The sequence below is a fragment of the Acipenser ruthenus genome, chromosome 7 (genome assembly GCF_902713425.1).
Source record: "Acipenser ruthenus chromosome 7, fAciRut3.2 maternal haplotype, whole genome shotgun sequence".
Lineage (NCBI taxonomy): Eukaryota > Metazoa > Chordata > Actinopteri > Acipenseriformes > Acipenseridae > Acipenser > Acipenser ruthenus.
The window spans coordinates 26,232,855-26,253,310 of record NC_081195.1 but is presented as its reverse complement, the minus strand read 5'-3'; the positions used below and the strand labels follow the sequence as shown (position 1 = coordinate 26,253,310).

Sequence of the window (20,456 nt, the reverse complement as noted above, 5' to 3'; positions counted from 1 at the left end):
ACAACCATGCAAAAGCACTAAGATCTAGAACTTCAGTGAGCAGTGGGTGTGTGCTAGTTATCCATGAAGGTACGAGTGGCCATTTAGTCACGTCGGCAAGCCGGGGAAAGAGACGAAAATAATTGTGATGCACAACAGACTAAAGTGTTCGAAATCACAGAGACCTTCAACACTAGACACCTGTTTCCACTCCAACACGACAGCATTGTGGGAGTCTAATCACAGCAAGTGCCCTTACTCGGACAATTCAATCAGATCTAGTAATATTGCAGCATGCAGAAGCGCTTCTGACGAGAACAAAGCAGAGCTGCGGGCCGGGCAGGATGTCTGTTTGTTTCAGACGCACTCAGAGGGCTGCTTGTTATTCCAGGCCTGGGCTGGTGTTTAATGTTCAGTAAGCCCATTGTTCCTGCCAGGGCTCTGGTGTCACAGAGAGCTGCTGACAGTGATGACTGTGTGGAGCCCACTGACTGATGGGCTGGCTTGTAGCACTAGCTACATGAATGCAGCATAAGTGATTTGCTGCCTGCTGCTCTTAATTGAGTATCAGAATACCTGGCCAGGTTAAGTTAATTCTCTTCAATTGCTAAATAAGTGATTTTGTCCTCATTTCGAAAATGGGCCTTTCAGATTTATAAGGTAAAACTTAGGTGAAGCTATATCAATTTACTGTCAGTTTTTGGTAAGGGGTTTATCTCTGCACTGGTCTCTCTTGTTTTAACTGAATGATCTTTTCCTTAATTTCCACATGGAAGTTCTAATTAGAGGCAGGTGTTGCTAATTGCCTTGGCAAAGGGCTTATTGAGCTTGATTTATCATTGTCTAAGTATCTTAATTGGGAGCTCTTTAAATATGGCTATTACTTCCTGGGAAGGATGTGTTCCTTTTCTGGGGTGATTCTTTTTCGGGTGTGGTTTTTGTGGATGGTTTTTGGAGGAAAAAGCAAGGTTTTTTGAAGAAGGTTGCTGTCTATAAAAGAGAGATCAGGAAGCAATGATCTGTTGGTTGTTAGAAACAGTGTATTTTTTCTAATCTGCCATTTTCCAGTTTGAAAGTAACCAGTTATCTACTCTCCTGCCCAATTGAAACTATCCACATCATTCAAATGGTTTATTTTTTATCCTAAAAGCAACAACGGTGACTAATCCATTTATTATCCAAATCATCACTTTTTGTCTCCTTACCTGGTTGAAACTCCAAGCTCTACAGGACCAAGGAAGAACTGGGTGAGATCCCCTGACGGGGATGAATCTTATCTTTCACTGCTGGATTATCTGTTTTGTTTTGTTCTGACTGTTTGGGATTATTATCATTTTGGTTTATTTATCGGGGTTTAACGAGCACCTCGCATAGAAGTCTCATTTTTGTTTTTTGTTGTTTTTTTGTTTTGTGTTTCAAATGTTCTGGCTCAACCTGCATTCTCAATACGGACCGATATAACAGCTTGGGACTTTTAAAGTATTGGTTGTGGTTGTTTTATGGACATTTTTTTCTATAAGGACTGCCTGATGGACTCTGTGGTAAACACTTTAATCAACATGGGCATGTTAGGCTGCACATTTACTAAAAGCTTGATCTGTCCTATATGATTAGTATTAATGTAGTTTCTGGTAAACATTTTTAACTGGTCCAAATGCTGTCTGATTAAAACCCATGTATACCAAATGTTTGATACCTCTGTCTACAAGTATAATATTCCCACATATTCAATAACATCTGCTATGTGAATTCTGGTGCTGTCTTCTGGTTTAATTGTCTTCCTATTTTCTGTGTGTTGTAAACAATCCTGCCTTACCCAGCAATTTTTCTTGGTTCTGTCGCACAATCCTACTGCTTTGGAGAGTTTATATTGTTCAGGGTAGTTTACTTGTAATTCCGTCACAAAATACTAGTTATTGGACGTTGCTTAAGGATTGGGTTTGTTACAGGCTGACAAACCACAGGGGTCCCCCCCCGCTACAGGGACTTTGTGGAAGCTCTCTTACCTACTGGACATTCGTGTGTCACACTTGACATTGTTCCTTAAATATGGAGCCCTGCTTATTCAAGTGATGAAACCTGGCATTAACATTTAGTTATTAGGAGGATCAGGTTGAGGGCATATCTGGCCTTCTGTATGTTCTTGAGAGCACTATACAATCACATTTCAAGCCTACGTGCAGAAAATAGCATAACTGTTACACCCAAAACTATTTTCTCTTTCTCAGCTCCTTAAAAAGAAACGCATTTAAATTGCTTTTACTCTGCTCCCCTCCTCCACTGTCTCCTCTCTCCTTCTCCTCGCTATCCACTTCACAAGCTGAATGTCACATAACTCAACTGCTGATCAGAACTAGCTGTATGCAAGCCTTGTCTGAGAGTTTGAACTTTTAATTCAGAGCTTACAATACTGCTGATAAATGTCATGGTTACCATTTCAGAGACATGCAGCGTGGTGGGCGATGTACAGTTTGGGAGGTGGGTTGCATAGGAAGGAAGGGAATGTGGGATCAATTTAGCCAAGGGGGGCATTCCAGAAAACTTTAGCAAAACTACTAGAGGATTTGCCTATCACTGTAAGTTATAGCAAATCATGCAAATGCTAATGAATGTATAAATAGCCAGTGGGTGGGTTTTGGGGGAGCTGTTTGTTATGAAACTCTCTCCTTGTGCCTGGTTCATTCCCCCCGTAACAAAATGTCACATTCATCCAGCAAGGTGTTCAGAAGTTAAGAATCACAAGCTGTCCTGGAAACAAGCCCAGAAACCTGTTGCAATGTGAGCAAAGAAAATGGGGTTAGAACCATTCTTCTTACACCTTTCAATGTACAGGTGCTCTTAAATAACAATCTTAAGGCTTTATTTATTCAAAATCACCATTAGCAATTTTATTTTTTATAAAAACAAGTAAACAACACTTCACGTTCATTTGTGATTTAGTAACATTATCGGGTGTGCTTTTCCTTTTTGAAAATAAGAGCTGGTATTAATTGGAGGTAAACGGCCCTTCTTGTTTTTTTAAAGCATTTTCTTTAAATTGCTACTGATTTGTTGTTGTAAAGCACATTGAAGGATTGTCGAAAAGCCGCTGTGTTAATGATGCATTGTAGTCTGTTGGTATGACACAGAGAGAGACCCCTGCTGTGGGTGTGTTTCAGGGATTTTATTAGTTTGAGACGTTAAACATTATCCAAGTTTTAAATGCTTGGGCCATTGACAAGAAATGTGCCTGTCAAATATAGATGTCAGCTGCAGTGTGCGGTTATTTATTCCAAGCCTTTCTTTTCCATTCACATACAAGTTGTACACATCCAGTCTCCCCCACATTACTGCAGTGCATCTGATGTGTTACAAAGTTAAAGTTTTAAATACTCTTTAAAGTTTGGACACATGCATTTTAAACAGAACCCTAGTGTTTGTGTCTCTCTGTTTCTGTCTAATGTGTGTGTGTGTGTGTGTGTGTGTGAGTCTCTTTCCCTTTGTGTGTGTGCTGTGGTTTGCTGTCATTACTTCAGTGCTCTCAGTAGAGCAGAACAAACCACAGGCAATGGAAAAACTGTGTCAGCGTATGGGGCGGGGAGGGGAGCGGCATGGCTCAGAGCAACACTGCCTCATCATTACAGAAGCATGTCTATATTTCTAGAACGGATGCACTAACTAGGGCGGTTTAAAAAGACATTTGCATACCTGTCTGTAGCACAACGCTATTCAAAATCCCAGTACGCCTTGTTTAGTGTATGTATGCCTGTCCTCCTGTGCAGAGAACATGCGGCACAGCTCTAAGTTCAGAAATATTTTTATGTTTAATAGTAGTTCCTGTGTACAGTTTTCCTCTCTTGTGATTTTATAATCTGGTAATATGCTGTGTGTGTGTGTGTAGGGTGTCTGCTTACAACAGAAAGCATTTTTCACAGAACCTGCAGGAGATGGCATCTTATTTAACAATGAGAGACACCCTGTATGTATTGCAGTCCTCTGTTGCTAGTTTACTGTAACATGAAAATGTATTCAAACAGGGCTCACAATGGGAAGCCTGTGTATTAGTGGTGCACTCTGCAACCTGCATGAAGATCGTACAGTGAGCATTGAGAACACTTTAGTATTCAAAAGCAAGCAGCAAAAATAAATATTGGACAATTATTGAATTGCATTAGATTCTGCCACTTCTCATCACAAAAAAAATGGAAATGGCAAATTGAAGAGCTTTATTGAATTGAATAGCAGTGTGCAGGGCATTCTGGGTAGCTAGCTATGTGAGGCTCCAAATAACAAACGGTGATTCTTCATTGTTCAGTGAATGTTTAATTGAGGTTAGCAAAACTATCAATAATAGATTATGTTAATGAATTGTTGCATCTTTACTATGTATTTATAACCCAGGACTGGGTGCAGGATGAATTAGTGCAGCACTGCTGGGGAGTATGTAACCATACTGTAGCCACACTTCATCTTTCCAGTGTCATGTTTTATTATTATTATTTTTTTTATAGTGTTATTTCAATTTGACGGGGGGGGGGGGGGTATAATAACTTCACTTTTTTATGGTTTAGCACTTGCTGGCAGTTGATTCAAACCATCCATGATCCTTCCTGGCCTGCCCCTGACCCCCTGCCCACCCTTTTTGGGAGAGCTATAAAAAGCAGGGCCAGGCTTTTCCAATTTTAAAGAGTTCCTTCCCTTGACTTCAGACAGCCAAATATAGCCCTGTCCAATCCCTGGGGAGCATGGTACCCGAGTGTGTATCCTGTGTGGAAACTGAGAGCAGAGCTCCTTTTAGAGGCCTGCGAGGAACAGCCCTTCCTGTCTGCATCACAGGGCCCAAATAAACCCCACTCCTCTGCAGATGGGGGAGGTAAGGTGGTGTAGACCTCCTTAAACTGTGAGCAAACACCCTCTGACCTCCGACTTGCCAGATGTGGCTGTGTACTATACATTGATGCGATTTGCTGTGATGTTTATATTGTCCCAGGGTATTGATTCAACTGGAGGGCTACTCGTGAAGTAATGTGCCTCATATCACATTGAGTGTGGTTCACTACCGTAACAGATTTATTATTGTTATTGTCTTTTTAATATTTCATTTTTATGAATGTAATGGTGATGTCATGTTACAATGTGTATCATAATGCAGACCATGGTACAATGGGTCATTGATGGCATACTATTGGTATTTGTACTGTATAGTACTGTGACCTCCAGTTAGTATGAATTATTCTTATGTTTTTCAGTAATTAACATTTTAATATATGTGAACAAATATTTAAAATATAGAAGCGGCCCACTGTATAGCATCTGGGGTATTGCCGCTGCTATTCCAAGTACTGATCTGCCATTCGGATTCTCAGCAGGTCTAGGCGTAACACCTTAATATCTCTGAAATACAGTATATCAAATATAAAAACAACCAAGTTAACCAAGACACACTTGAGACAAACAATTGGAGCAGAAATTAATGGAACCATTGCTATTTTTACTGTATGCCTTCCAGCGACAGAGTATCCATGGTTGTGCTCCCAGAGGGTTTCGTGAAATGAGGTTTTGAACAAAAGGTTCTTTTTTCCGTTCTGTGTTGATCCCCTCAGGGCAGTGACACTCGAGGGCCTCGTTCTGTGTTGATCCCCTCGGGGTAGTGGCACTCGAGGGCCTCGTTCTGTGTTGATCCCCTCGGGGTAGTGGCACTCGACGTCCTCGTTCTGTGTTCCTCGGGGCAGTGACGCTCGAGGGCCTCGTTCTGTGTTCCTCGGGGCAGTGACACTCTCTGTCCTCGTTCTGTGTTGATCCCCTCAGGGCAGTGACACTCGAGGTCCTCGTTCTGTGTTCTTCAGGGCATTGACACTCGAGGGCATTGCATGATTGTTCAGGATCTTTGTGTTTCAAACTTTAGGGAGCTGATTTCGAGGGTGTCGATTTTTAAATTCGGGTTCAATTCGGTTTAATTTCCTAAACGTTTAAGCTTAGGTTTAGCATGCTAAACGAATGGCCATGTTTGTGACCAACCAAAAAAGCCATCATGAGAAGCCCTCCATTAGAGCCCTGTACGTTTTTCATGATGTACTACATTTATATAAATTAAACTGCTTGTGTACAACATTGAATACATGTTGAATAAATAACCTTACACTGTACACATCCCACTGTGTAAATGCTGTGTGTGCGTGCACCTCAATAATATACTGGAAACTAGTGAGTGAGGTTTCCTCAGGGAAGCTCTGCTATCTCCTCCTGCTCTAATTAGATCATCCTCGCACAGTCAGAGGCGGTGACTGGATTAGAAGCTGCCAGCCTCCTAGACAGCCAGTCAGCAGCTCCTTTGTGTTCTCACTCGGCAGATCTAATCACAGCTTGGCAGCGACTGGGCGCACTTTGTCCTGATTGCTTTCTTGTGCTTCAGAGAGGCACATTGACGTCTGAGATTGCAGCGAATGTGTGTGCGTACACCACCTTATTATAAGCAACACTCTTAATTTGCGTGTGTGAAACACTCCAGTTTGCAGCCTAGAGATCGGAGAGGCTCGTTTTGGATTGGACAGCTGCACTAGAGGAGTCTTCAGGGCTGCAGCTGTCCAAGTGTGGCATAGTCATTGTATTGCTGCTTCCAGTTTTGCGTAAGTGGTTTCTTTTGCTGTAATGGCCTGACTGCACAGACAGTAGATTTGATCGTGTGCACTTTGTATTGGACAGCAATGATTCAAGTCATGTGGTTAACTGAACATTGTAATGAGTATGTTGCTTGTCTGCAAAAACCACTTTGCTTTGTTGTTTTTATTGAAATTGAGTTTGGAAACAGCGGAGCGGCCGAATCCTATTTTTACTAAATTAGGGGTTTCCGTTTTCATTTGCTAAATGTTTTAAACATCTTTTTAAATAGTTTAACAAGCAGGAGATCCTTCATAAGAAACCCTGCATCCCTTTTTAGAAGTCACAGCAAGATGTGAAAGACTGCATGTGTACACGTTGAACCGTACACAGAAAAGACTAAATAAATTCAAACTATGAAATGAACTGGGCTATACTGCTGTTATATAAACACTAAGCATATCTATATTGGGCCTGCATTGTTTCTGACATCAGTCGAACACTTGGCTAATGTTTTAAACATTCAAATTCTAAACTAGATGACTTTTAATACATATTGTTCCTATTTTATGTATTTATTTCTTAATTTTGAAGTTCTGAAGTTTATTAAAGGTTTTTTTTTATAGCTACAGATAACACTGAACCAAGCAAGTGTGAGTGGCTTGGTAGTGTACATAGATGAACTGTGGAGACTCCAGTTAAATTAGAATATAAAGCGTGTGTGTGTGTACTGTCGGGGAGAAACACTATTGAGACTTTATAGTGGACCAAACTATGGCAAATATGGAGTACTGCCACTGCTATTCCAAAGTTATTATGAGTAACTGTAAATCCATCAAGCCCTTGGGTAAATCTGCTGTGAACTAACTGCTGACACATCCCATCACAGCATCAACGAGTCACGGTCCAATTGCTGTTCTTGCAGCTTTAAGGGAGGAACAAGGTACTTCATATCAAACTCCAGCTCCTGATCATTGCAATAATAGAATGAAAGGTAGTTCTGAAAACACGCAGTGGATGCAGCTAGGCTAGTGTGAGTTTCAAGCCCCGGACCAGTCCGCTAAACCTGTATAAAGACCATGAACTGGGACCTGCAGCGTTTTTACCAGAAACGCAGCTTACCAGTCATTCTTCCTGGATAGATTTTGACTTGCCCTTTCAAGCCATCAGGGATGATGCAATGTTCAACAAAGATCACCTGTGTCTTGTTTAAATATGTTGTGTTTTTGGTTGATGTCTTAACCACTGTGTCACGTCCCTGTACTAGTGTGTAGCAATACTTACATGGAAAGCATTCTAAACAATACAGTACTGGTATGGTATTTATTATTTTGATCATCAAATGTGGTCTTAAATTACAGAAGTGTTGTACTTCTGCACCGGCCTTAAAAACTTGCGATCACCCTATATCCCTGACGTGGTTCTGACTTTGAGGCTCTATTGTACCAGGATAATTAATGACTTTGCACATTCAGTTTAGCAACAGCAATAAAGTTGCATGGATTTTTAGCGTGCGTGTGTCTGTGTCTGTGATCAAAATCCTTTTGCACAGAACAGCCTGTCCTTGGAGATTGCTCAACCATAAAAAAATCGAAATGCTTTCTGAGATAACATTCCTCCTACTCTGATCAGCCTCCCTGCTGCTCCCTCTTTCTGTGCAGCTACTGTTAACCCTCACCTTGCCTGCAGCAACGGGAGCTGCTACCTCAGCAGTGCTGCCATGGTCTGAGCTTGGGGACAGATCAAAGCAGGGGTGCGCAGTTCTTGAGCTCCCTAAACTACTTAACTGAACCAGGTCTTCATCAGTTTATTTATAATGATAAAACCTGGAGGACTCTGGATCTATGCACTCCTGGGTGAGAATAATAACGGGTCAGATTTACTGTTTTTCTTTTTCTATGAAACATGTGCCCAGAAAACAAACTGACTTTGTCGTTCGTGTTGTTTAATAATCAAAGGGCCGTTTTCAGGGTTTGAAAATATATATAATGGGATCTCTCTCTCTCTCTGCTTACCATATCTCGTCCTGTGCTGTAGGTAGTCTCATGATCTGATCAGAGCTAGACCATTAGAGTGCCATTCTTGGTAAAGCTGCAGTGACTGCTGTGCTTTTGAAGTATTTAGTTTTAGTCAAGTCTCACTGGTATCAGCCAGTTTGACTGGACTGAGCTGCAGTTGTGTGCATTACTTGAAGCTGTGTTTAATGAGCTGCGGCCCCAAGTTGAACAAGCAGAAAGATGACATTCCTGCTGCCGGCACCCAGAAGGAAGGTCTGTTTTGACTTGAAAGAGCCAGGAGGGATGTGTGTGTTTTGTAACGAGTGTCGGGCGGTGTGCTGGAGGCAGGGCAGTCCAGTGCTGCAGTGTTCCTGATGGGTGGTGTGTGCTTCTTGTCTCTGCAGAACAAGTCGTGGAGGAAGCTGAAAACCATGGTGCACTGGTCCCCCTTCGTCGTGTCCTTCAAGAAGAGATACCCCTGGGTGCAGCTGGCCGGACATGCAGGTAAACCAAGGACCAATCGCGGGCAGGGGCCGGCAAAACTCAGCCAATCACAGGCAGGCGCCTCATAACAGCAGCCAATTGCATCGTACTGTAGACCAAAAGGCTATCAGCTTGCATAAGAAACATACGTTTGGGAATGAGAAGATGCCGTTCAGCCCATCAAGACTTGTTCCTTCTTGGCACACCATTTGCCCCAAATACCTTCCATATTAAAGAGTTACTTTTACTCAGATTCCATGTATTAGTATTTCTTTATTTAGCAGATGCCTTTATCCAAGGAGACTTACAGAGACTAGGGTGTGTGAACTATGCATCAGCTGCAGAGTCACTTACAACAATGTCTCACCCGAAAGACGGAGCACAAGGAGGTTAAGTGACTTGCTCAGTGTCACACAGTGAGTCAGTGAGTTAGCCAGGATTTGAACCGGGGACCTCCTGGTTACAAGCCCTTTTCTTAAACCACTAGACCTCTCTCTGCTGAATTGGAAGTAGTAACTTGGGTTAACTAGAACATTTAGGATTTTAACCCCCTCTTCCCTGTCCTTTTAGTATTCATCTCTCCTTGTGTTTAAATGTACCTGTCCTGAATTTGTTGTTAGAGGGGGTAAAATTACTTGAATTCAGTCACCTCTCTGTTGTGAGAGAGGAGAGGAGAGGGGAGGGGAGTGGGACAGTGGTGTGGCTTTATTGAAAAAGCAGAATGCCATCAGACAGGGGAAAAAGGTGTGTGAACTATAACTGAAAATGTCATGTGTTTACGTGCACAAGGACTAGATCCTTTGGGAATGGTTTTGAATCCAAACTCAAGTGTGCAGAGCTCGGGGTCGTGAGGAATGGGTGTATCTGAACCAGAGTGCTCCCGAGTCCCATTGAAAGCCTGAACAGGTAGAGGTGTTGGTGTCGATTTCTCCAGCAGGCAGTGAGTGCATGGTTAATGGTTTGTACTGGGCTCTGTGCAGGGAACTTCAAGGCGGGTGAATTTGGGAAGATCCTGAAGAAGTACTGTGAGTGTGAGCATCGTTCTCTGGAGGGGCTGATGCTGGACAGCCTGCGTCCCTACGTGCCGGGGTACTACGGGCTGGTGGAGAAGGAGGGAGAGACCTACAACCAGATGGAGGACCTGCTGGCTGACTTCGACTCCCCCAATATCATGGACTGTAAGATGGGCACAAGGTGAGAGCCTGGCCATGGGCCTTGACAAGCGTCGCAACACAAAGTCATTCTCTTTAGATCTTAACCTGTTGCATCCTAGTTCATGTTGTATTTCAGTAGTATTATTTTCAACTATACTGTATTTAAATATTAAGCTTGCATTGTAACCCTTTACTGCCCTGTAACACCTGTGAGTAGCCTTGGATAAATTATTTTCTTTAGATAACCTAGCCTTGCTTAATATTATCAACCAAGTAGAGAGAGATATTTCTGGGTTTTATAGTATTGCAATGCAAGTGAGAAATCTATATATTTAAATGCGGGCTGCTTCTGCCACCTAGTGGGGGAGAACTGAAGTAGATTCAAAGCAGTTGGGCTATGAAGTCAACCCTGCTGTGGCTCGAATGTGAGCTTACTAGATTCCATCCGTAACTCTCAAACACTCAATAGAGCTACATTTAGAAACAAAAGAAAAAGCAGTAAGATGGTGGGTCTGACGGCAGTGTCTGCAGTGTCAAGGGGTCCGAGCGCCGTGCTGAGCACTGTGCCGTGTGTTACAGGACTTATCTGGAGGAGGAACTGGTGAAAGCTCGGCAGAAGCCCAAGCTGCGGCCCGACATGTATGAGAAGATGATCGCTGTGGACCCGGAGGCCCCAACGCCCCAGGAGCGCAGCCAGCAAGCCGTGCTCAAACCCCGCTACATGCAGTGGAGAGAGACCCTGAGCTCCACCGCCACACTGGGCTTCCGCATCGAGGGCATCAAGGTGAGACACGCAGGCTGGCAGAGAGACTGGCAGGGACATATACGCAGAGAGACTGGCAGGGACATATATGCGGAGAGACTGGCAGGGACGTGCGCGGAGAGACTGGCAGGGACGTGCGCGGAGAGACTGGCAGGGACGTGCGCGGAGAGAGACACAGAGAGACAGGACATTGCTGCACTCTTACTGCTCAAACTATGTTCTAAACTGTTTTTGAACTAATTATCCATACAGGCCCCACAGCAGTTCATTATTTCATTTGACCTTTTACTGGACTGGAATTGGTCACCTAAAGGGTATAGGAATAAGACACAGACACACACACACACAGTGGCCATTATACTGTACTTTACTAACAGTATGATGAGGCAACAAGCTCTGGCCAAGAGGGCAGAGAAAGCACCTTCTGAGCCCTAGGGATGTAAAATTCAATTCTGTACAAATCATCCCCAAAAGCAAATGAGATGAAAACATTATTTACTGACAATCATGAAATAAACGCACAGGTTCACTTCTAAACAAAGTGGGTCAAAATGAATTTAGGAAAATTCTGTGTTGTAAAATACAGATACGTCATTTGTAGATTACTCTGCAGTGTGGTGCTTTTATATATAGTTCAATGAATATTTAGATCAGGATATAATTTGATTATATTGCAGTTTTGCAGCCCCTCACGAAGCCTCAGCTCTCATTCAGTAACCTGCTGATATTCCCTGGGGGTCAGCTATCTGTCTACTAAGAGCTGTGCTGATCAGAGCCCAGCTGGTTTGTATGCAGGCCCAAAGGACCCCGCCTACTGAAACGGTTCCTGTTTCTTGCAGAAAGCAGACGGCACGTGCAACACGAACTTCAAGAAAACCAAACACAGAGAGCAGGTGCAGCAAGCGTTTGAGGACTTTGTGGAGGGGAACATCAGCGTCCTGGTGAGTGTGAGCGAGGAGGAGGGCAGACTGTCAGGAAACAAGCGAGACTGCCCCATAAGCCTGACCTGTTGTGCATTGCCTTTCGTTATATAGGTCTCACATGTGCAGTTTTGAAAGATGCACATGGTACGGCACCATTTAAAAAAAATGATGCAAGCCATGCTTTCAGATAGTGTTGCACTTCCTTGGTGAATTTTAGTACAAATTGTCCATACACCTTGAACGGCTTCTTTATTAACCAATCAGCTGCTTCCCCCTATTAGCTGACATGCTTTCAGCCCGTAACATGACACAGAAGACACTGCTGGGGTGTCCTAGGACTGACAGCTTTACTAACTGTACTACCAGATATTATGCTTTACAACAAAACTACTTTGTTCAAATGTGTGCTTTCAAAACTGCATATGGAAGTGCAAAACCGATAAGATTCATTGATTTATTTTGCTATCTACAAATACTGTAAGTACCACCAGATTTAAAGAATCCTATTGTACAGTTTAACTCCAGTTTCTTACTAAAAAATAAACACATCAGAATATCTCCTGTCACTGCTTGTGTGTTTCTCCCTCTATCAGATTCGTAATTTGACTGGCAATGTTTTTTTCATTTCAGAAAACATATTTAGTGACATTGAAAGAGCTCCGAACAGCATTAGAAAAATCGGACTTCTTTAAATCACACGAGGTGAGTTTTAAAATAGGAAACTTTAATGGGGGGGGGGGGGGGGGTGGCTGTCTTCTTGGCCAGAGATTTGTTAATCTCAAGTGACTGCCTGGTTAAATATAACGTAGAAACAGTGAAGTTAGAGTAACAGTAAATGTGTGTGCGTTGGCTCTGATTCACTGTGTGTGTGTGTGTGTGTGCAGGTGGTGGGCAGCTCGCTGCTCTTCGTCCATGACTGCACAGGGCTGGCCCGTGTGTGGATGATTGACTTTGGGAAGACGGTGAAGCTGCCGGACTCGGAGACGCTAGACCACCGGATCCCGTGGGTGGAGGGGAACCGAGAGGACGGCTACCTCTGGGGGCTGGACAACCTCGTCGACATCATGGGAGCCATGGTGCCAGAGTGAACCGCTCCTCCATTTAATAACTGGTTCAATTCCAAAGAACTCGCAGCCTCAGAGACAGACCGGCTCGACACAGCTGTCTCTGAGCAGCGGCGACACCAACCTTGAGACAATGTGCCTGGAATCTCAAATCATTCTGAAAGAAGAAGAAATAGGAGGTTTATTTTGTGTCTGGAGTATCGTGACCAAGCTGGTTTTTAGTTTTTTTTAAGAGAAATGAAACACTCAAGTGGCCTTAACAGATTTTTTTTTTTTAACAAAAAAGGATAAGGCAAAATATGTACTGTTCCTTTTTTAATTTAATGTAAGGATACTACACTATAACACTGGAAAGCCGCAAGGTTTTTATAATTTATTTAAAGATCGCTCTGCCTGTGTATTGCAAAGTCGCATTTTTATTTGGTAGCTGACATGCAAATTACTTCAGTGGGTATTTTATGGGTACTTTGTTTTCCTGTGTGCCAGGTTTATCCAGTTCTTTACTCTTTGCAATTTTGCATGCTTGTTTCTGAAAATCAAACTGACAATGCTGCACAAATTGAAGCTACATTTGTAACAGCGCTGGTGTGTTTTCCTTTAAGGTTAAATAATTGTGCAAATTGCAGCTTGGAAAGAGCTGCTGTGATTTATCGGGTCTGTTGTGGGTGGCAGTGTCAGTGTACAAACTACAAATCTGACGGAGAGAGGTTTATACAGACGGTACTTGGACTAAAGCGAAATTCTCATTTTTGAGTCTGATGATCTTTGGCTGTTTTCATGAGACTTTAACCCAGACTGTATTCGTAGTGTCTGGGGGCCCTGTTCCCAAAGTTTTCACTCCAGGGCTACTGGTTTGGATGAATTGCATTATGTTTGATATTCTGAAACGGTTCTATAAGGTGGCTTATTGAAGATGGAACGTTTACGCATGTCATGATCACAGGATAATCTTGTTATCCTAACACAAAGTTTTCAAATGTCAAGACCCAGATAATTTGGCTTTTAGTTTTTTCCCCTGTCCTTAATGAGCCACCGTAGTTCTATACTTGATAATACCTCACGGGTTAAAGCTTAAGAACCTTTGCTTCTAAAGTTAGTGTTTTGCTACGCAAGAAGAAACTGTAAACCCCCTTTAACAAGGCAGATCATTCTTGCTAAAACTTTGTCTAACTTTAAGTAACTTGTTTTTGTACCACCGAATATGATTGGAGGGTCCAAATTCACATATGAACTTTGCTGAAAAGTTTCCTTAATATAAAGCTGGGTTGTCGTCATACAGGGCAGTCTGTAGGAGCTCACTGTGAATGATTTGCAGGCTGGTGTATCGGTCATTGGGACGGATAATCTGCTGTGTAAATGATGCTAGGATAGACAAGGGGCCAACAATCACACTCAAAATGAATAGGAATTAAAACCTGAATAAGAGACTCATTGAAAATAGCATTGTTGTTCAACCCTAAATGCACTACATTTAAACCTGCTTTAAAAAAGTACCTCCGAACATTTACCAGCTATGTTCCATTTCATCCAAAACAAAAATGATGCAAATTTTACCTGGAAGTAAAAAGTTTTGATAAAAGGGGATTCACTGTTGTGTGAATTCTTTTGGACCAAGCTTTTTTTGTTGCTGTTTTTATTCTTTCAAAATTTTGTAAATTAGTTTTATTTATTTTATAACAACCCTTTTAATCCTTTTGCATTCGGATGAGGGCGTGGTACCAGTGTGTACATTTTTATATTTGAATAGTATGATAATGAAGACGAACCCTCTGATTTTGTAAGTAATGTAGGCTGTTTTCCACTTGGTTGAGAGTACTTCCTGTACACTTTTCACTGAAGACTTTTCATTATCATACTTTTTGAAAAAAGTCAGGCTTTTTTGCCTCCACATTATACTGAAAACCATGTTAAAATCTTAGATTACATCAATCAAACAAGACTATTTTTAATATCCCACATACAGTAAAATATTGAATACATAACTTTTTATGTATAGACAGTTTATAAAGATCAGTGAGAGTTATATCAGCCTCCTAAAATACATTGACAAAGTCATTTTAAAAATATTGAGCATTTTGAAAAGTGCTTCAAAGATGTAGTTAATGCACTGAAAGGTCCGCTGCAGTTCACCAGCTCTGCCTTGCTAGCTCATTCATCAGCCAGTGCTAATGCTCCAGTGTGGTGGGTGGGTGTGGCTGCTTTCTCTGTTCCATCCTTTGTATACATAGTTGTACAGCAAGTTGAACTGTATCATAGTGTAAAGCCTTCACGCTTCACGCTTCCCTCCTCCCTCTGCTGTGACTTTATTTTGTTATATATATATATATATATATATATTTCTTCAATGTAAATATTCATTGATTGGTATAAGTGGTGCTGCCTCTCAATAGACTTTTCAAACTGGAAGTCCAGAGGCATTGTTTGAAACTGTAAGAAACAAAGTCAAGCAGACTCGTTTTGCTTGGGTCCTGCAGTGCACACTGAAGGGAGCACTAGCTGAAACATTAGTCTGCATTTTTTTGTTTTACCCTTCTGTTTTAAGCATTTTGAAGATCCGAATGATATAAACATGTATTCACAAAATGCATGTTTCCATATCGTCATACACATTGAAGTAGATACAAGACGTTATTTTGGAGCATGTTTCAGATATGGGATACGTATTTTTCCAGTTCGTAAGCCAGCTGTTTTCTAAAACCTCCACAGCATGACTGCTCCATTCGTTTTCAGTCCAAGTTTGAAAGTGAAAAACTGTTGAGAGGGAATCACCAACAGCTTGTACTTGTACCTAATAACATTAATATTGTTGGAGTCTATCTCTAGCATGGGATTTAGCATGACTTTCAGCCATTCGATTGTTAAGATCTACTGTTAGACCATTTCCATTGAGCCCTGATCTCAAAACCGGATGTACAGAACTGTTTACAGGAGGTTTTGTGTTAATTTTGTCTTATTTTCCTGTTGTAATCTTTTACATATTTATAAATGTTATTTTTTGTTCACTGGAACAATACTGGAATATGCATGGGTTACTCTTTTTGTATTTCTATACTGTACTGCTGGGATAATTTTACATATTAACCGTTCTGTAGCTAGACTACCACAATAAACTGGAACCTCACAAAGTGGCCTGTTTTGAACTGTGCTGTCTTTTTCACTTGTTTCTAATGCCCTGACTGCCTCAGTGAGGACTGTGCTGTTCCAGTCATTCCCCTGCCCTTGCTCTGCAAAAGCAGCTTCATTCAGGTCTCAGAACGGAGAGTTCATTACAGGAACTAGCAAAACACAGCCAGTCAAGTAAGAGGCATCTACAACACACTTAACAAAAAAGAGTTTTAATTGAAGCTTTCTGGGTTGGTTTTATTCATTTGAAATACACGGAGGCCAGAATCCCGCCACCAATTAATTTTATCTTTGGTTGAAGAATACAGTAGTGTAGTCCTGTGTGACAGAGGTGAGCTCAACCTGAGCATTGCTAAAGTAATTACTGGAAACTAGCATTCCTTAGCATGAACACAAAAATGAACAAGATATCTTTGCGCACTTGTACTGTACAAATATATAAACATTGCAAAATTGAATCTGTGTATTCGGAGAAGGTTCTTGGGTATCTAAATGTTTGTGTGCCAAGTCTGTCTCGACTTATATTTTAATTACGGCATTGCTATCCTTATATGGACTTTTAAAAAGTACCAACGAACACATTTGGCATTAGTTGTACACAGTTCTATTCTAGTTTGTGCTGCTGTCTGTGTCAGGCTGCAGCACCACCTGTCCACACAGCCCCGCCCGCACGCCCCCCTCTGGCAGCACGTAGACAGTGCCGTCGCTCTCTCTCTGGGGGTGCTGGTGTGCGTTGCTGTCCTGCACCTCGGTGAAGCCCCACAGCTGGTAGAGGAGGCTCTTCCCCTGCTTAGCCAGCAGACACACCTCCCTGCTGTCTGCCTGGAGCTGCCCTGTGAGAGCCGGGTTGCACGCCCAGCAGCACACCTGCATACAGACACACAGCACTGTCAGGGGAGTTCTCAATATGAACAGCAGCAGAGACTGGCCCCCTAAACATGCATGATTAACTTGTCTAATTAGATATATTTTATCTGATCCTCAAAATCACTGCCCCTGTCGGTTAACAGAAGCCCAGCCACACGTGTTACATACTAACCACAGGACACTTAAAAAAAAAATAAAAAAATAAAAAAATTAATAAATAAATAAATTGCGGAGCAGTGTGGCGTGAGAGTCAGGCACAGCGATCGGTCAGACGTACCTGAAGCCACTGCCCAGTGCGCTCTGTGTCCTCTCTTCAGACACGGCTGGTGGTTGAAATCCTCATTGTAGCTGTGAGACTCAACTTAAGGCTTCTATTAACAGAAACAAAAACAAACCATTTATTTTTCCTTACACAAATGGATCTGGAGAGCAGGAAGCAGTTCAACACAGGCTAGATCAGCACAAGTGTACTTCTATTAGTAAGCACCAGCGCCCTCTAGTGCACAGAAAAGGAAACTCAATCCAAAGTGGCATGTCATTAGATGGCGCTGCCTCTTCTATAAAGACACTTCGGGTGATCTTTCATGTGTTAAATATATATCTTTGGCAGGCAAGTAGAACTGAAGAAAAGCTCCTGAACTCAGGTGAAAGCTCCTTAGCACAAACTTATCAAAGACTACATGAAAAAAATCATAAAGTACAAAAAAAAAAAAAAAATCAGACAGGTATAAAACTAGCAAGAATCTGTTAATGCTGCTCCTTGCTGAAGGATACGGTATGAGGAGGGAGAGGCTGGTGGCGAGGTGTGTGATGATAGCAGCCCGGTTCTCTCCCCCCATCCCCCCGGTGAGGAGCTGAGCTCAGCAGGGGAACACCTCCTCTGCCAGCAGCCCCATGTTGGAGGCTGGACGAGAAGAAAATGCGCAGCTCAGCCCTAATGAAACAGTCTGACATGGCTTTCTTACTGCACATCCTACACATGCCACATTTCCTCTAAAGAGATATGATGGAGTCTTTTATATGGAGGGCAGTAGGCAGTCCAGTTGGATACGGGTGACAAGACATGGTTTTGCACACATCAGGGTATGCATTTGTGATCTTCAGATCATGATACGTACTGTATGATGACTTCAGAGGATGGTCCCTCCCCTACACAGCCTCGCCGCACGGCCACGCTGACCAGCTGCAAGGATTGCTCATACAGTAGCTTTGTCTTAGACTTTGTATTATTGAGAAGTGTTGGCCCAGGCACAAAGTCCAGGCAAAGCCTTTTAACATCACTTCAAAAGGGACTGAGCAAATACAGACACACAAAGTCAGAAGCTCACCAGTAACCAAAAAAGGTACTAAAATAAGTGTTGACTTTATCAGGAGTATAAATATACCTACTTTGCTGCTGCACGTTGCTTTTGCTAGTTTTATGCCATGTCAGTGTTTTTGGCTTCCAAATGCTTCAGTGGTCTCTGTTGAAATCGCTGCAGGAAATCGAGGCAGGCTAGCAGTGTCATTGAAACTCTGCCAATACTTACTGAGGGTCGTCTTGAAACAGAGGGGGCATGTATTTGTTATACAGGAGCCACTGCAGGTCTGTGCTGAAACTGCAGAAAACAACAGGTTACTACATTATTAACAATTTACTCAGCATCGCTGTGCAAATGTCTCATTAAAACCCTACAATGTAAGCAAGTATCTTTCTCCTGCCTCTTACATTATTCCAATTGCTCAAATATTTTTTTTTGTTTGTTTTCATAAGTCTGTGTTAAGGGGATTTACTATGAGTTCAGCAGCTGGTCTTCAGTTTTAGTTGCTACCATATAAATATGTAATACAGGCCATGCCAGAAAACTTGACCTGATGTATCTACGGCAGGTAATTCTAACTGAAGAGCATCTCAACTCAACAAGCACAGTGAATGAGTAACTGTAAAAAGAACCTTGCAAAAAACATCATTAAAAGCTGAGGGGGCAGTAAACAGAAAAACAGAAATGTGAAGCTATTTTATGACTGAGTGAATTAATATCAGTGCTGCAGGTGTAACGTACAGTACTCTCAGACCCTGCTTCATGCATCACAGTAACCCTCCAGAATGACTCTGGAAAAGCCTCTTTATCCAGCAGGTATTAGTACAGCCGTGTGTGATGAAAGTTTAGTGATGATTGGTGCAAAATGAAGGTAGTCATTGTGTTCCCCATGGCAGACACGGGCAGCACAGAGTCCCTAGTATTTTTAGTCCCCAGTTTTTGTTTCATTTTTTTCTTGCATAGTTCTGTATCTCCCTCTGGTAAGCTATGCATTTCAGAGGAGCTGTCAACACTCTCCCCTCGACTCCGGTTTCCATCCTGTCATCCTGTTTCTGAGCAGGATTTGGGCCTCCTCGTAGTCCCCCTCCACCGGGGCCTTTCCTTCAGCGATGGCCTGGTAGAGCTGCTTCTTTCCTGGGAGAGCGGAGGAGGCTGGTGGGGGAGGGGGGAGGGGGAATCAGACACCGTCCAGCACCGTCACTCACACTCGTTATCATTTGATTTGAATTGCAATACATTTGGATCTGGTTAGTATTATTGCAGCTATCTGTCATGTGGGACACAATGATATGAAACATAAACCACAGGTGAGGGTGAAAAGGGTCCCAGGGCAGGTGCCATGTGCAAGCAGAGGAAGAGAGGAAGGAGTACGTCTTGCAGCCCCAAATTCAGCTAGCACCAGGGAGCCTCATTTGGGTTCCTCAGTATTCAACAAACCCTACATTTATATTCCTTGTTATAATTGCATTGTATGGTCTTCTCCCAACCCATAAGGAATAGTAAATCAACACATGCATAGTTCAATCAAAACTTGTACAGTATAGCCTTCAATAGGGTCAGTACTGTAGAAAGTGTGATGAGAGGACTGTTTGGACTCACGGATTTTATTAAGAGTGTTCTGTTCTGAACATACAGCCCATCCGATCATGGGGCAGTACCTTCAGACACACCCCCGGGAACTTGAAATGCGCTTATTTGATTGGATGTGGCTGACGGTACAACTACAAAAATAGTTCACAATGTCAGCGTGCCATATGACGGTAATGGCGTCCGTCGTCTTCATGCATATGGCATGTGTTTGTTATTTTGTCCTGCCGCTTATGCACTTCAAAATAGTCATGTGCTGTGTGATATGACGAAAGAAACTGCAGTGAAGACGCGAACACAGTAACGTTTAATATAATAATAATTATTATTATTATTTAGCAGACGCCTTTATCCAAGGCGACTTACAGAGACTCGGATGTGTGAACTATGCATCAGCTGCAGAGTCACTTACAACTACGTCTCACCCGAAAGACGGAGCACAAGGAGGTTAAGTAATTTGCTCAGGGTCACACAATGAGTTAGTGGCTGAGGTGGGATTTGAACCGGGGACCTCCTGGTTATAAGCCTGTTTCTTTAACCACTGTACCACACAGCCTCAGTATGTATATGAAATCTATACTATTGCAGGTCCTACTTCTGTATGGGTGTTCTGCAGTACAATATTATAGGATCACAGTT

General features: G+C 42.5%; 1 protein-coding gene and 1 pseudogene across 1 annotated transcript in view; one reads left to right on the top strand and one right to left on the bottom strand.

The window, feature by feature from the left end:
- Window positions 1-16,067, top strand: part of LOC117416187 (inositol-trisphosphate 3-kinase C-like) — a 48,613-nt gene extending 32,546 nt beyond the window's left edge. The window contains exons 3-8 of the mRNA XM_034027263.3: window positions 8,957-9,056; window positions 10,016-10,229; window positions 10,769-10,973; window positions 11,792-11,893; window positions 12,506-12,577; window positions 12,760-16,067. Coding sequence (XP_033883154.3) covers window positions 8,957-9,056; window positions 10,016-10,229; window positions 10,769-10,973; window positions 11,792-11,893; window positions 12,506-12,577; window positions 12,760-12,963 — 897 coding nt within the window. The 3' untranslated portion in view covers window positions 12,964-16,067. The remainder of the gene's footprint in view (window positions 1-8,956; window positions 9,057-10,015; window positions 10,230-10,768; window positions 10,974-11,791; window positions 11,894-12,505; window positions 12,578-12,759) is intronic.
- Window positions 16,068-16,611: 544 nt separating this feature from the next.
- On the bottom strand, window positions 16,612-19,870 carry LOC117414531 (actin maturation protease-like; annotated as a pseudogene).
- Window positions 19,871-20,456: the final 586 nt, after the last annotated feature.